General features: G+C 33.7%; 1 protein-coding gene across 2 annotated transcripts; it reads right to left on the bottom strand.

Moving 5' to 3' along the window:
- Window positions 1–1,256: 1,256 nt before the first annotated feature.
- On the bottom strand, window positions 1,257–3,142 carry LOC120078184. 2 transcript variants are annotated; one of them, XM_039032409.1, is made up of 4 exons: window positions 2,921–3,142; window positions 2,613–2,771; window positions 2,163–2,381; window positions 1,257–1,857 (listed from the first exon to the last, which is right to left on the bottom strand). In XM_039032409.1, exons 1-4 carry the CDS (start codon window positions 3,101–3,103, stop codon window positions 1,513–1,515), a joined length of 906 nt encoding a protein of 301 aa, XP_038888337.1. In that variant the 5' UTR covers window positions 3,104–3,142; the 3' UTR covers window positions 1,257–1,512. The 2 variants fall into 2 exon arrangements, with proteins under 2 accessions (XP_038888337.1, XP_038888338.1); XM_039032410.1 differs by having other exon boundaries at window positions 1,257–1,854.
- Between the last annotated feature and the right edge of the window lie 15,446 nt (window positions 3,143–18,588).

Here is an 18,588-nt window from a genome sequence, read left to right as displayed (position 1 = left end):
ACATCGATGGGAGAGTATGAGCTAAAAAATAATGAAGAAATAATTATAAAATAATATTAAGTTGACAGGTATTTTAAAGTAAAATGATGTGAAAATGAAAGTTCTACATGATAAAAGAAAAAAAAAAAACTTTGAGAGGAGATAATGAAAAAATTTAATGGAAAAAGTTTGCATAAGGTTAAACAAGTATATATTATTTTTTGTGGTTTTTCCAAATTCATTTTCTTTAGAAATGAATGCTTCAAATTGAAAATAAAGCTAAAAATTGAAAAAAAAAATTGGATATTGGAAACAATAGCTGAAAAACTTATGATTCATCAGAAATGATATTGGCATGTGAAACTATATAATTGTGTGTAATCAAGACCATAAAAATGAAAATTTTGAATAGACTTTTCTCGAAAATTTAAAATTTCTCAAAATTTGCTTAATCTCAAAATTTCAAATTTCAAGATTTCGATAGAAATTTTAGATTTCCAAGTAATATGTTAAAAAGGAAAATTATAGTTGGTAGCACTTCTTGCTTCTCTAAGTCAAAACATTATTCATTCATTCTGAAGAGATAAAAGTATAGCAAGTTTGGCATTCCGATTACCACAATTCATATTTTTCAAATAGGAATGTTTTACGTCTACAAAACCATCAACTAAATTAAATCAACTTCAAATTTTCATGAACTACACCATTCTTAAGCTTTTAGTTAAGATGATGATCATGTTTGAATTATTTTGATTGTATGTGTTGCTCGTGCTATAGAAGTTTTACTTATGCAACATAATTCTCTATGCCCATTCAAATTTTGAAATTTTTGGCCAGGTAATCTACCTATCATTTTACTATCGTAATCGTCTCTCATATGCATCACCTTCTCACCTTTTTCAGTATTTCTTTTTAAGGTACAAATCAAAATCAATTACCGTGCAATTAACTACACAATGAGAAGAAGCACAAATCTGAGACTTATACGAGTGAATTGAAATAATAAGTTTACCATATTGTCAATCGCAGAGAGAGCAGATTTGGGATCACGGTAAATGAGATGAGCATCAACAAGAAATGTATAAGGTGTTGCATTTGGTTTGGTGCCCAAACCTACCCAGTGTTCAAACACCCTTGCAGCTATTTTTCCTGTACTAGCTAGTAATTTCATAGATACACCTCTCTGTGAAAAGATGGGTAGCATTGATGTTGGCACCTAAAAAGTTTGTAACTCAAAGATCCTAAAGAGGGAATTGAATAAATCAAACAAAGGAAAGTTTCAAAAAGAGGTCCCTTCAATATTTTTAAGTCCATAGAAATATGTAATTCCGCCTCTCTCAAGTAGTTTCATCAACTTCTTGTATTCAAGCATTAGCTCGAAAAGAGGTCTCAAGGTGAATACAACTCTGATTACTTGAACTTCCACTTGAACGCTAGTCGCCAGCAATCTAACATTAGAAGTGACATGATAATAAAGCACACACATCCTAGCCGTGAAGTAAGATATTAATAAGAAACGTATGTAGCCAATAGTTAGGATAGGTAAGTTAAAAGAAGGGTCATTGCATTGTACAAAGAATGTATGAGGATTGAAGACCTTAAGTTTCCAGTCCAACAATATGAGCATCCTAAGACACACCCAATGATGAAGAGCTGTAAGGAATTTTCGACAGACAAGTGAGCTCCGCTGAAGACTGCAGAACTAACAATAACTGCTTGCTGCCATTGCATCTCAGATGAGATTGATGCTAATAGAAAGCCTCTGAATACAGTCTCTTCTAAGAAAGGAGTTACAACACAGTATGCTATGAAGCATGCTGCTCTTGAAATGTTGCTGCTGTCAAGAATTTCCTTCAGCACATGGTTGTTTACAACCTGCTATCGAGAGGAATCGTAATCTTTTAAACATAAAATCACCTCTTTTGAATACTAAAGTCCATGAAATTTGGAAGTCTCATGAAAATCTATGTTTGAAGATTCTTCAAAGATCGGCAGTGATGTATATGGTTTGATATGGATGCAATAATAACCACCCAATGATAATCCTATGTATGTGATCAATAGATAGAACAAGGCCTTGTAGTCATATAAACATTAAACTTTTGATACAGAACAATGCCATTACCAAGCAATAAGAAGCGATGTTAGAAAAGCAAAAGATGAAAGAAATTCATCATGCTAACCTTTGGTCCAATCAATCTTTCTGCAAGAAGTGATGTAAGGAAAGCTAATGAGAAAAGGAACCCAATTCCAAAAGCTGATGCAAATACCCAATTCCTTTTGCTGCATAACTCATTATCTCTAAAGAAATTTCTAAATCTGTAGTTTGGCTTAGCAGTGAGCTTTAGTAGAAGAAGGGTCACAAAGAACTCTAGAGTTTGAATTGTAAGCCTTGATAGTGCCTGCATTGCAAATGAACAAACTAGAAATAAGCCAACAAAGGTGACTGTCACTGCAATCAGAAACAGACCAAACTAACATCAAGATAATCACAAAAATGCTTATCAAATGACATAAACCTCAATTTTTTTAAAATTCAAGCCAAACCCTTCTGCCAAAATGCACTTAAGATTGTTATGTGAATTTCAGTACAGAGTCATGGTTCAAAACATATAATCCAAAGAAGCACAAACCTTAGTTTGAGGATCAAGAACAGGCATATGCATTAATTGGGAAACTAAAGACAAGCTTCCAAAACTCAAAGGAATATGCAGACTGAAAATGTAAAGAGCCATTGTGCTCCAAGCAGTATCATTATCCCAAGGGGCATCCCGTGGCAGAGCAGAAAATCCCTAATTCAAAATAGAAAATTGCAGTCGAACTTTGGAATAAGAAGCAGCACCAGAGATGTTGGAACAACAAAATTGAACATTTCAATAAGAAATTCTTGAGATTGAGAGATACCCAAAAGAAGAAACATAAAGAAATTCTAGGAATTCACCTGAAGAGCTTCATGGGTAGTTTCGTTTTTGCTGCAAAAGCACTTCAACGAAGCTTTAGAATTGAATTTGAAATTATAAAGATGGGGAATGTGGCGTAACTTTGAATCAAATTTGTCATAGAATTCTTCCCGCTTGGCGACTGTACAATGAAGATGAGGTCGTTGCTGTATCAATAATACCATTGCTCTAAAAAGTATCGACTGTAGAATGAAGATGAGGTCGTTTCCAACTTACGTTTTTAGATCCATTTTACAAACTTTGGGAAATTGGCCTTTTTGTCACAAGATAAATACTAAATAGTAAATTTGAGTTTTATTTGTAAACATAGCCAAACGATTGTTTTAAATAAAGACATTAATTAGCAAATTTCCAGACTATTTCTGAAAAAAAAAAATCAAACTAGCCTAAATTAAATGTTCTGTACTAAAAGATATTAATCAAACTATCCTGAATTAAACGTATGATGTACTAAAAAAAATTAAATGTTTACCAAGTCAACTTCTCTTTTCCCTTTAAATTTCAAATATCCCATCATCTTCTCCATAGCTTTTATAAAATAATTATCATATCCAATAAACCAAAAATTTTTTGCTCAAAAAATCCAAAACTAAATATATTAGGCTTATAAAATTATGAATTCGAGACTTCCATTAAAAATCTCTAATAAAAAAATTTGAAAACTAAAATATTTTAGTTAATAATTTAAACACCTATTCGAAAGTCACATTAAGCAAAATTTTGATTCTCTCAACTTCACAACTTATTCCCAAAATAAGTAACAAAAAAACAAAATCCATAATTAAACTTAAATCAATGGAAAATAACTATTTATGAAAAAGTCACACTTAAATTTATGGAAAATAACTATTTCTGAAAAATCGAGGCGTTATATAAAATTTCATAATTTCACATTAAAATTATATTGTATGTGTAAAGGTAAGATTAGTTTAATCTCACAACTCCGTATTGCTATTAGGTATGTGTAAATACATATTAGTTTATTAATAAAAAATATCAATATTGATAAAGAAAAATCGAGAAGATGCGATATTCTGCGATCATCAAGAATCACAAAAAATTATGGTTAAAATTTCGTAACTTCACATTACAATAACACTATATGTGCAAACATTTAACAATCTATAATAATGATATAATATGACACAAATGTAATAAGAATATACAAGAAAAACTTGGAAAAATTATGAAAACAAATCGAAAAAGAGTTGGATAAATCCAAATATGATAATAAAAGATTTCGTTGGTTAGCTATTTGTGAAATCTTTTTTTTTTTAATTTTAATTACTGGAACAAACAATGAAGAAATTAATTGTAAAAGTTAGAAACATGTATACGGAAGCAATTGGGAGTATAAGCACTCTAATTTCATTAATTTGATGGATTAAGTATGCATGTTTATAAAAAGAGAAAAATAGGATTTCACATATAACTTTTAAGCAACCCAAAATTGATTCAATCCTTTTAATAATTCTAACCACAAACATTTTGTGGACTACCGCTATAGTCTTCTCCACTATTCTCCAATTTTAGAACAGATTGTTGGATACAATTTGTGGTGAGAGTCAAGGAAATTTTGAGAGTATATGAGTTTTGGTTCAATAAATTTTGAGAAAAAAAAAACTTCAAAATCCCAAACTACATGAATTTCTTTACAATTAATTTTTCTCTTATTAAAGAGAAATACATACAATCAAATCGCATAAGAAGTTGACACCAGATCACAAAGTATAGAGTGGAATTTTAGGTATAATGAATTTCATCAATTCTATTTTCTAATGAATTTTTATTTTAAATTTGAATTTCATAAACTTAAAGTTTAATTTTAAATAAAATTAATCAAAATAATTAATTTTAAATAAAATTATTTTCTTTTAAAATAATTTTAAATAAAATTAATCAAAATAATTAATTTTAAATAAAATTATTTTCTTTTAAAATAATTTTAAATAAAATTAATCAAAATAATTAATTTTAAATAAAATTATTTTCTTTTAAAACATTTTTAAATAGTTAATTAAACAATTTAATTAATATAATTAATTTATTATCAAATATTAAATTAATAATAAACACCAATTCCAAACATGAATTTCTATTTATGTGTAATATTTAAATCATATTTAAACATTTTCAACTCTCCTTATTGTTTAATTCAACAATTAAACTTTTAATTATATCGTATATAATTAATACTTTATTCCCTAATATGAATTTGAACATTCCAAATTCTCTCATCAGACTGCCCTAAGATTTAGTCCGATATGAGCTAGCAGGAGCACCTAATAGACATACAGAACATGAGCTCCAACAATTCAAGATTAGTTGGCTAAACTCTTTAACCTAATTAACCAACATTTGTTAACTACCAGGACACTTCATTAAAGCCTAGTACCTGCACTCTCCTCACGGTGAATATATTTCTATTCACTTAATACAACCACGATTAGGAAGTTGATCCTTCATAGGTTGTTCATAATCACAGTTGGGTAAAAAATCATCGTTTTACCCCTGTAAATACATCTTGCTCCTTAAGTCCCATTGATCCTCTAATGAACAATTGGTTTATGATCTAACCACCAAATCGAGTCTCTCGAGCCAATAAGGGGGTGGAGCCCCTTGTTCAAGACCCGAAGTCAGCCCTTAAGAGAACAATCTATCTACTATCCCTAGAATCGGTAAAAAGTGAATTCCATCTTACAGAATTATTTCTCCAGCTATTTACCCCGTCTTACCCCTAAAATGAGAGGCTTATTGAGTCGGTGATGATGAACTGCTCTCACCCATGCAGGCTAAAGGATAATCTCAAATAAATAGGAGTTCACAGTTAGCTCAGGATTAAGATCAAGTTACCTAGGTCACCGAATTGAAATAGTCAATCTTAACAGTAAATGGCATTATAAAGTAAAAGTGACTAGTTTGTAGTCTGTTCTTATGCAAACTCATTACACACGATGCCCCCACTCACATATCACCACATGAACGATTTAGGATCACATAGTTTGTATCAAATACAAAGTGGGCCACATTCATAGTGTTCCCAGGATAAGGTACCCAGCCTTATCCTTATACTATAGATCATTTTAGCTATATACTTAAACTTGATCCACTTTTATGTCTCAACATATAGTTCAAGAATTCATGCTATAGCCAAGGGTTCTTAGTTTATTGGATTTAGGGTTCTTAAAGTGTAATTCACATATTCAATAACAATTTTATTGAATAAACCTTAATAACATCTTTATTGAAATATAAAATATTTTTAATGTTTACAAACCACGAGTTTTAGGACATAAAACCCAAAAAAACTCCGACTAGGACTAAAACTCCAGTAGAGTCACATACTACAATGTTGAATGTGAGAAAAATAACATAAATACAATAAACTAGGGCATCAGATACCCATGACTTCTCTCACTTACCCTAGATTTATATAACTCGTAGTCCTAGACTCACTAGGTGATCCTCAAACACTTTAGCCGTGAGTGTCTTTGTAAACGGATAAAAAATGTTGTTTTTGAGGCTATCTGATGGACGACTATATCTCTTTGATGCACTATCTCCCTGATGAGATGATATTCGCGCTCAATGTGCTTTCTTCTCTTATGGCTTCTAGATTCTTTGGAATTTGGAACTACTTCACTATTATCACAACAGAAGGTGATATGCAGATGCATATTTGGAACCATTTCCAAATCGATTAAGAACTTCCTAAGCCATACAACCTCATTCGTCGTTTCACATACAGCTACGTACTTGGCTTTCATGGTGGCATCAGTAATACAACTTGGCTTAATACTCCTCCAAACTATAGCTCATCTGTTTAGAGTGAACACTGATCCCATTGTTGATTTCCTTGAATCTATATCGATTTAAAAATCAAAGTCAGTGTATCCTATAAGGATCAGATCCTTAGCGCCATCTTTTCATTCTTCTAAGATACTTGAGGATATTTTTAACGGCAATCTAATGATCATATCCTGGGTTGGACTGAAACCTGCTGACAATTCCCATTGCATAGTATATGTCAGGTAATGTACACAACATGACATACATTAGATTGCCAACAACTTATGTATAGGGAATACGTTTCATATCCTCAACTTCTTAAGGTGTCTTAGGATACTATTCCTTTGACAGATGAATTTCATGCTTGAAAGGTAACAAACCCCTCTTGAAACTCTGCATCTTATACCTAGAAAACAATTTGTCTATATTGATGCTTGAGATAAGACTAACGTTATGTTCTTGCAATTCTGAACTATTTGGATTCCTAAAACATACTGAACTTCTCCCAAATCTTTCATTTGGAAATAGGTTGCTAGCTATTGCTTGACGTCAGTTATGTATCCTACATCATTCCTAATGAGTACGATGTCATCAACATACAATACTAGGAAAGCTACAGTTTTGTTGATAATATTCTTGTAGACAAAAAGTTCATCAACATTTTTTTCAAAGCCATAAGATCTAATCACAGTATTAAACCTTATATTCTAGGATCTTGATACTTGTTTCAACCCATAAAGGGATCATTTTATTTGCAAAATTTTTCTCTTTATCTTGTTCTATGAACCCCTCTAGCTAAGCCATATAGATACCCTCTTCAAGATTGTCATTTAGAAAGGTATTGACATCCATTTACCAAATTTCATAATCATAAAAAGCAACTATAGATAAGAGTATTCTTATCAACTTTAACATGGTAACAGGAGAGGACGTTTTTTCATAGTCAAGGTTTCTTCATAGTCCACTCCCTCTCTTTGAGTATAACCTTTTGCCACCAGTCGAGCTTTAAAGTTTTGTACCTTACCGACTTGGTATCATTTCCTCCTGTAGATCCATTTACAATCAATAGGTTTTATCCCACTCAGCTGATCTACAAGTTCCCAAATGGAATTGAAGTACATAGACTCCATTTCGAGGTCCAAGACTTTTATCCATTAGTCTTGGTCTACATCATTCATTGCCTGTCTGTAGGTCAGTGGATCCTTAATGCCATCATCAGGTATGGCAATTTGAGTTTCTGTTAAACTCATGTAACAGTCGAGCTGTTGAACAACCCTCCCACTACATCAAGGCACTCTCAACTTTTATGAATGATATGACTGACCAGTTCTATCAACAACTCTTGTTGAAGAACCAGTCTGATCAACAACTCTTGTTGATTTATCTGTAGCTTCTTTGAAAATTTCATTCCATACCTCACATCACTCATCATGTTCATAAACCGAATTAACATAACTCAAGAACCGTCTCGATCCCCAGGCAACAGGTGTTCCGTAAACCGTCAACTTAAGTACCTCTATCCTTAGATAGGATCTTGCAGGTGAGTTTGTAACCGAAGTTTTACAAGATAACAACCTATTTTAACTATTAAACAAGTTGTGATTGTTAACCCTAGGTGAGCATGCAATTATCTTTGTTATAGATTTTAAATGTCTAATTCATTTCAGAACAATTATAACTTAGACAAAATCTCTATCATACATCATACATTTCATAATTTAATATAACAACTTATATTAAATCTCATGAAATCCTACACATGCATACTATATATTATAACACTTATAACAAACATTCAATGCATGCAATATACTTTTCTATGGTGAGATTTCAAATCTACATGGCATACTTTATGTACAAGCAAGATTCAATTTAATTACAACATACATTCATAATGCATAATTAATTAAACACACACTAAAATGGACTGATTTTGACATCCTAAGCAAGTAAACATCTAAGTTATCAAAAAAAAAAGAAAAAAAATTGAGACAGCTCTAAACCACTCTCGAACACTTCGAACTAGCCCAAACCTACTGAAAAATCCTTGAATGGGACCTCTAAGGCACCAAAAGGGGTTGAAACAGACCAAAATGACCCGAACTGGTTGTTTGCAAGGCCGAATAAAAAAAAAAAACAACTTTCATTTTCTGCTAGCATCTTACTTCAAATCTTCAAATTACAACCTAATTTTACCTCTAATGACTCTAGCAAATTTACATGCTCTTCTTCACACATTAAAGTCTATAAACAAGTGGGCAATTACAACAATTACAACAAAATTGAAGATTAAACAAGATGCCAAAATCTTAATCTACCAACTTAAGCCACCACAACATTCATCACATTAATTAACACCCAACAAGCTAAAATTAATGTAAATTAAATGCATAAAATATGCTCTAATACCAATTATAAAACTTAAAAACATGTATGTAAAAGCAATTGGTAACATAAGTACTCTTATTTCATTAATTTGATGGATTAAGCATCCATTTTCGTAAAAAGGGAAAAATAGGGTTTGAGATACAACCTTTATAGCAACCCAAAATTGATCCAATCCTTTCAATAATTCTAATCACGAGCACTACATGGACTATTGCTAGATTCTTTCCTGCTATTCTACGATCTTAGAACGAATTGAGAGTATGTGAGTTTTGGTTCAAGAAATTTTGAGAGATCAAAACAAAGCTTCAAAATCCTAAACTCCATAAATTTTCTTACAATTAATTTTTCTTTTATTTAAAGAGAAATACATGCAATCAAATTGCATAAGAAATTGACAAATAAAAAATATTAAGTGAAATGTTAGGTGTTTAAGTAAGTGAAAAAACTGAGATTTTCCCACTAATTTAATTTCATTTTAAATCATGAATTTCATAAATTCTATTGTCTAATGGATTTTAAATTTAAATTTGAATTTCATAAACTCAAATTTTAATTTTAAATAAAATTAATTTCTTTTTAAATAGTTAATTAAATAATTTACAGTAAAATTAATTTAATATCAAGTATTGAATTAATAATAAACACCAATTCCGAACACGAATCCCTATTCATATGTAATATTTAAATCATATTTAAATATTTTTCAACTCTCCTTATTGTTTAATTATATTGTATATAATTAATACTTTATTCCGTAATCCGAATTTGAACATTTCAAATTCTTTCATCACATTGTCCTAAGGTTTAGTGTGATATGAGCTAGTAAGAGTGAAGGGATGAAAATCGTAAGGCACAACGAAAGCCAAAATATAGAACCATTTCATTTTTTTTAAATTAGCATTTAAAATAAAAACAATTTTGCATTGGAATAAAAGATAATATCGATTAAGCATGCAACTCCCAAAAGGACTAATTATACAATGGAAGAAACCCTACCATGCAAATCTTTTGACAATTCTATAGATTTTTTATGTTGAATTGGGATTGGACACCACCACTTGGAAACCTCCCTATTCTTGCAGGGAATTGAGGCTATGAAAAATTGTGGGATTCTCTCTATTAGGATTTGGGAATATCATAGAATGATTTTCTTTCTTTTTTCAAGAAGAAGAAAACACACAGAGAGCATGAGAGCCATTTTTTTTTACCTCCCTCTACAAAATAAAACCCTTTTGTTAGATTGGGGGATGGTGAGAGAGAGAAAAAACGTGAGATTGATCCCACGTTTTCTCATAACTTCCCCAAAATGGGGAGTTAATTTGTCTAAATTAAATTAAATTAAATTAAATTTATAAATTAAATGATCATTTAAATCATATTTAAATGATTTTCTCTCACAAAACCTATAATTTCAATGTGCATCTAATGTACACTAAATTTAACCTATAATTTTGATTTAATCAATTTAATTAAATTTAGAATTAAATTAATTAATTTATTAATCAATTCTTCAATTAATTAATTATCCAATTAAATATCACATATTTAATTTAACCTCCCATTTGAATCATATTAAAAAAAAATATATTTTCCTCATTTAACCTATAGTTTTAATGTGCATCCAATATCTGGTTTATACTTTTTATGTCACCTCGAAAGGTCCACCTTTGACTTAGGAGTAACCACACTTGTTTTAGAGCAAAACTAGACAAAAGTTGATAAAATAGGGTCTACCTTGAGCTAAAAAAAAAGGAGAAAAGAAAAAGAAAGAAAAACAAACTAGTTGCAATTCCAAAAAAAAAAATAAATAAATAAAAAAGGAGGCATTTTTTGACGTGCCTGAAAAAAAAAAGTGTGTGTATGCATGAATGGAGGAGAAAAGAGCTACCTCCGTTGTGTTTAATTAGGGCCCACGAAAAAAGATTGATAGGTACCCGGCGGTGGAGTGTGAAAGCTAGCCCTCTAGGTAAAATAAATGCCCTTTATGTTTTTTTTTTTTTTGTGTGTGTGTGTTTAGGCACTCTTGTCTTAGTATTGCCCTCTTTTTTATAAATGTGGTATGTTCGGGGTCGATAATCGAATCATAACAGGGGGAAAACAGGATGAGGACCTTTAAAAACTTTTCCAGGCTATGCAAGCTTAACTAGCAAAACTCTAGGCTCACTCATGCACGAATATATTAATAACTATTCTTAAACTTGTGCTTCATTGATCGATCATAATTGAATTTCATTCTTGATTTCAAAATTCATTCAATTTGATTGTTGAGACTGGAGTAAAAACCTTGTGAATTAAGCTAGCATGTTCTTTTATATGCTATTTGACCGTGTGTTTCTACCTTGCTTAGGACAAGCAAGAATTAAGTTGGGGTTATTTGATAGCTCTCAAAAAGAGCTATTATTCTTCGCTTAATTCAGGCTCGTTATTGGATTTTACATGTTTATTTCCCTATTTTGTAGGTACTGAGCAACCAAGAGGTAAAATTGGCAATTTGGAGCTAATCGGGGTTAATATGAAGCAATTTGGAGGTGATTTGAGCATCCAGGCTTCAAAGGAGTCAAAAAGACCAAAATGTCCTTGCTTCAGCGTCGCAACGCTCATGGGTTGGCTTGGGCTGATGCTCGTCGAGCGCTGTGAGATTGAATGGCTAGCGTTGCAACGCTACCCATCAGTGTTGCAACGCTATGATCTTTGACGGACGAGGAGCCACACGTGCGTGCAAGTGAGTGTTAGGGCAGCATTGAACTTCTTCACCCAGACGCTCTTGATCAGCTGCCTCAGTGTTGCAACACTAGTTCTAGTGTTGCGACGTTGTCCCATTTTCTATAAATAATCTCCTTTATAGAGGTCGAGGAGAGACCGAAACTTCTCAATCGAATAGTTGAGAGATTCAGGTGTTGCTAATCATATTTGTACTTTCTCTCAGGAAACTAGTTCCTAAAGATAGTTTACAGATGGAAAAGCACCTTTAAGGTAGGGATCGAGGGGGTTGTTTCAGCTAAAGCAGTGGGAGATATGAAGTTATTTATAGGAGATAAATACATTTTACTTGAAAATGTTTATTACATTCCTTCTATGAAAAAAAAATCTAATATTTGTCTCATGTTTGCTAGAACAAAATTACAAAGTTTCTTTTGAAAATAATGAAGTATTCATTACTTCGGAAGATATCAAAATTTATTTTGCAAAACTAGAAAATAACATGTACATATTAAAATCAATTGAGGTAAAAGCCATCTTAAACATAAAGATGTTTAAAACAACTTAAACGGAAAATTTCTCCAAATGCCTATCTTTGGCACTTGAGACTTGGTCATATAAATCTCAATATGATTGAGAGACTGGTTAAGAATGGTCATCTAAATCAGTTAGAAGACAGTTCATTACCGCCATGTAAATCTTACCTTGAGGGTAAAATGACTAAAAGATCTTTTTCAGAAAAAGGTCTTAGAGCCAAAGAACCCTTAGAGCTGGTACGTCTAAACCTTTGCGGTCTGATGAATGTTAAAATTAGAGGAGGGTATGAATATTTTATCAGTTTCATTGATGATCATTCAAGGTATGGTTATATTTACCTAATGCATCATAAGTCTGAAATACTTGAAAAGTTCAAGGAATTTAAGACTGAGGTTGAGAACCAATTAGATAAAAATCTTAAAACACTTCGATCAGATCGAGGTGGTGAGTAGAAGGACTTAAATTCCAAGGCTCTTTGATAAAACATGGAATTCAGTTGCAACTCACAGCACCTGGCACACCTCAACAAAATGGTGTTGCAGAAAGGAGAAATAGAACTTTGTTAGACATGGTTCGTTCTATGATGAGTTATGAGTTACCAAATTCTTTTTTGGGATATGCAGTTCAGACTGTAGTATATAATTTGAACATGGTTTCCTCAAAAAGTGTTCTAGAAATACCTTACAAGCTATGGAGAGGACGTAAAGGTAATTTACGTCACTTCAAGATCTGGGGATGCCCAACACATGTGTTGGTGCAAAATCCTAAGAAACTGGAACGTCGTTCAAAAGTATGCCTATTTGTAGGCTATCCTAAAGAGACAAAAGGTGGTTTCTTTTATGATCTTCAAGAGGATAAAGTATTTGTATCGACAAATGCATCTTTTCTAGAAGAAGACCACATTAAAAATCATCAACCTCATAGTAGGCTAGTAATAAATGAAATGACCAGAGAAACTACAGATAAATCAACAATAATTGTTGATGAAAATTGTACTTCATATCCTTCTCAAGAGTTGAGAATACCTCGACGTAGTGAGAGAATTATGCAACAGCCTGATTGGTACATGGGTTGAACTAAAACTCAAGTAATTATACCAGATGATGGCCTAGAGGATCCATTAACTTTTAAAAAAGCAATGGAAGATGTGGATAAGAACTAGTGGATTAAAGCCATGGACCTTGAAATGGAGTCAATGCACTTCAATCCAGTTTAGGATCTTGTAGATCAACCAGAAGGGGTAAAACCCATCAATTGCAAGTGGATCTACAAAAGAAAATAAGACCAAGTTGGTAAGGTATAGACCTACAAGGCTACGTTTGTGGCAAAAGGGCTTACCCAAAGTGAAGGGGTAAACTATGAAGAAACCTTTTCTCCGGTTGCCATGATAAAGTCTATTAGGATACTCTTGTCCATAGCTTCCTTTTATGATTATGAAATCAGGGAAATGGATGTCAAGATAACCTTTCTAAATGGCTATCTTGAAGAGAATATCTATATGTCTCAACCTGAAGGGTTTATAGAACAGTGTCAAGAGCAAAAGGTTTTCAAGCTTAATAGATCCATTTATAAGTTGAAACAAGCATCTCGACCCTGGAATATGAAATTCGACATTATGATAAAATCTTATAGGTTTGAACAGAATGTTGATGAATCTTATGTTTACAAGAAGATTGTCAACAAAACTGTAGCTTTTCTGGTTTTGTATGTTGATGATATTTTACTTATAGGAAATGAGGTAGAATTTAAGGTTGATATCAATAGATGGCTTACTACACAATTCCAAATGAATGATTTGGGAGAAGCGCAATATGTTATTGGGATTCAAATAGATCAGAACCGTAAGAACAAAATTTGAGTATTATCTCAGGCTTCTTATATAGACAAGATGTTGTCTAGATATAACATGTGAATTCAAAGAAAGGTATGTTACCATTCAGACATGGAATTCGTCTATCTAAAGAACAACATCCTAAGACACCTCAAGAGGTTGGGGTTATGAAATGAATTCCATATATATCAACAATAGGGAGTTTAATGTATGCCATGTTGTGTTCTCATCCCGATATATGCTAGGATGTTCTAGATATAACACCTCAAGAGGTTGGAATTGTCAGTAGATATCAGTCCAATCCTAGATATGATCATTAGACTGTCGTTAAAAACATCCTCAGGTATCTTCGGAGAACGACTATATACTCGTGCATGGTGCTAAGGATCTAATCTTTACTGAAGACACTGATTATGACTTCCAGACTGATGTGAATTCAAGGAAATCAACTTCGGGGTCCGTTTTCACTCTAAACAGAGGAGCAATAGTATAAAGAAGAATCAAGAAAAGTTATATTGTTGACTCCACCATGGAAGTTGAGTATGTTGCTGCCTGTGAAGAAGCAGTAAACGAAGTAGTACGGCTTAGAAAGTACCTAACTGATTTGAAAGTAGTTCCAAATATACACTTTTCGATCACCCTATATTGTGATAACAGTGGAATGGTTGCTAACTCAAAGGAACCTAGAAGACATAAGTCACCACATGCATTCATGGCTCAAGATAAAAAAGAACAACGCATCTACGTCGCATTGCGCCCATCATTCAGGAATGAATAGATGATCAAAGCAATGACGGCGCATGCAAAAATTGATCAAGAGCTAAGCGATCAACGCAATCTCAACCGCATGTGGTAATAAAAAAAAAAACCGCATGCAGGCAAACGATTCGAAAGATGATAAAAAGCAACACAATTACGGAGGATTCTGATGCGTGTACAGTTGACCGTTGTGCATTTCTGACGGGATTGATTGCGTAATAGAAGGAATATTCAATCCACCATTTTAGGAATTGCCATAACAATAAAGTGGGGACCACAAGTCAAAGAGTCAAGCTCGCCTATAAATAGCTTCTGAAATTTCACTAAAAAATATGCTTGAATACATAGAGACTTGATATACTAATCTGAGAGAGAGACTGGTTGAGCGACTAATCAGAGTAGATCCAGGAAGAATTAAGAGACAAGGCCGAGAGTGAGTCTCCGGGAAAAGAATCCTTTCGATCACCGCCGTTGAAGCTCTATACGAAGGTCACTTTTACCAGAAGAGCAAGCCTGAGAGGGAAGCTCTGCTCTTCATTCATTCCACACACCGGTAAATAGAACCACCGTCCAAATCTGTGTCAAGACGTTGCCACTCTTCGGTATTTGTTTCTATCTCTTTATCATCACTTGTGTTCATCTTCTTAGTCTATTCACACCATGTATCAGACGCTTAATCTTACTATTAATTGTTATGATCATTTCCATATCCATCTCTCTGCCTATTTCCGTTCATCCATAATTCACTTTCTCCACGATGTTTTCTTTATCTCTTGGATAATTAGCAAGAATTAAACAAGTAAATAGATCTGTGTTAAGGAAATAATTAAGTTTAGTCAACGTATGCTCGATGGAATTTTCACCTGTGAGAGTAGAAGTGAAGATGTCATTCCATCTATCGAGAGAGGGTTGGAAGAATGTGTTAACTAAAGCGAGACGTACTTCTAGAGATGGAAGCAACCTTGTGTTCATCATGTTCATCCCTGTTTCACCATAGAGATATGGGAAAGCGGGCGATCACCGAGAGGTGTACGCTAAGGGAAAGTGGAACCTTAGTTATATCTTTTACGCAATTAACAAACATGCGATGTTTTACTAATTATCTCTTCTATTTCTGATTCATCCATAAAGATTTTCCATCGCATACCATGATCCTTTGTATAAACTTCATAGTTAGTCTCGAACTCAGTATCATGTATATCATGTATCTTGTATCTTGTATCTTGTATCACGTTAGCATAGGTTTATTTTCATCGCAATTTATTTTATTAACGAAACTTTATTTTACCACAACTTTAGATTACTGTATAAACACCAATTCTTATTAATTGTAAAAACCGGTCGCATGTATCACAAAAGTAACACACTAATGAAAATAATCCCTGTGTTCGATCTCGGATTACTCTGAGAAACTTGCATTGGAATTATACTTGGTTTCAGCGCAAGGAAACTTGTGACAACGCATTACTCCATAGCATACTACAAGTATATTGTTAATAACGCATATATCTAGAAGTAGTAATGCATAACACAGCATCCACATTCCATTTCCATCTTTACGTCATCAAGTTTATGGCAACATGAGCTTGTATGATTCATTCATCCATTTTCATATTTGTCCGCATGCTGTAAGTAACACACACAATTCAAAGTTTACAAGTTTATGGTGCCGTTGTCGGGGATTGGTAACGGTTATTGTTGAGTACGTTTGTGATATTTTGTAGGATAGATCTCTTTGTACTGGTTGTTCATCGTGAAGAGCAGTCTGACGATTTATGAGTACTGGAACTAATCCAGAATTTTAGGCTGACCCAGAGATCGAGCGTACATTTCGCGTAAGGGCACGCCAGAACCGAGCGAGGCAAAAGAAAGCCAACATGGCAGAAAACAACGAAATAATGTGGCACTTGAAGTAAATCAAGGAGTGGGACGGATCCCGTTTTTCTTGTGGCTGACCGCAACATTCCAATGTGGAACTACACAACGCCCAATCTATACGATTTTTTGCCTAGTATTTCAAGGCTGATAGTTGAGGAGAATGCAAGATTCAAGATTAAACTGGTCATGCTTCAAATGATTCAAAATATAGGGAAATTTGGGGGTCTGCAAGGTGAGGACCCACATGCCCATCTGACCAGTTTTGTCGAGATGTGCGGTAACTTCTCTATTCCTGGCGTTACCCCAGAAGGTATCAGATTGTATCTCTTCCCTTACATCTTGAGGGACGAGTCTAAGAGGTGGGCTCATTCACTAGAGTCAAATGAAATAACTTCCTGGGATCAGTTGGTTGAACGGTTTATGAGTAAGTTGTTCCCTCTGACAGTCAATGCAAGACGACGTAAGGATGCGTTGAACTTTGAATAGATGGATAACAAAACCCTCAGCACCGCCTGGGTGCGATTTAGAAGACTGGTAAAGAATTGTCCACATATCGGGATACCCGATTGCGTTCTGATTGAAACATTCTATAATGGTCTGAACAGATCAACGCAGGTTGTTGTTGATGCCTCCGCGGTAGGAGGTTTTATGGATAAAACATACACTGAAGCCAAGGTCATCCTTGACCGCATCTCGCGGAATATGGATGACTGGGTAGACGATGGGTATGGAGGAAGAGGCTCCGAGAAAAGAAGAAATGATACTGCCATTGTCCCTGCTGAGACAATGACAACTCTGGCTGCACAGATGACTGTAGTGATCTCTATCCTTCAGTCGATGGCGCTTAACCAAGGTGTCCTCTCCCAAGGATCAGTGCAACCCAATACGTCGACACAAGTGGCTGCAATTATTTGCGTCCACTATGGAGGGGGCCATGCGGTGGAAATGTGCCCATTGAACCTGCAACAAGTATGTACAATCCAGAATAATCCCTACACCAACACCTATAATCCTGGTTGGAGGAATCACCCTAATTTTGATTGGGGAGGAAACCATAACTAAGGGGGGCCAAGCAACCACCAGAACAACAACTCTGGGAATCGAGGAACCCTCTACCTTTTTACCACAATCAGAATCAGGGTCAACAAAAACAGTCGCAAAACTAACCATCTTCTTCAAACACCTCCGAAAATTCATTGGAGGCCCTGCTCAAGCAATACATGGATAAAAACGATGCGATGATGCAGGCGTAGGCATCTTCAATCAGAAATTTGAGATTTAAGTAGGGTAGCTGGCATCCGAACTACGTAATAGAACACCTGGAACGTTGCCAAGCAATTTTGAAGCCCCTGGATCTCACGGGAAGGAGCAATGTCCTTGAAGACATTGGGCAGGCAAGCTGGACTGCCTGCGGAGGTGTGGATTGCGTTCATCATGGAAAACTATCTTCCGGTCCATATCTTTAAATTCTATGTTTACATGCTTTCTTAATTACTATCTTTATTGCTTCATGAACTTTGTCATTTATTGCTTCATTCAATTCGTTTTTATTGCTTTATGAAATTATTTCCCATTTAATTCTCTTGCGTTTATTTCCCTGCTTTCTTTAATTCTCCTTACTTTTCTGTATTAAATGTGTTATTCTTAAAACTTGGTGAATGATTGTTTAATAAGAAGAAAATTAATATTGCAAATCCTAGCGACTTGCGTTGATGAAAAAAAATAAAAATAAATAAAAAGGTAAAAATAATAATAAATTTTAATAAA

This window comes from Benincasa hispida, chromosome 5 (genome assembly GCF_009727055.1).
Source record: "Benincasa hispida cultivar B227 chromosome 5, ASM972705v1, whole genome shotgun sequence".
In the NCBI taxonomy this organism is placed as follows: domain Eukaryota; kingdom Viridiplantae; phylum Streptophyta; class Magnoliopsida; order Cucurbitales; family Cucurbitaceae; genus Benincasa; species Benincasa hispida.
This window is presented reverse-complemented; position numbering and strand designations above follow the sequence as displayed.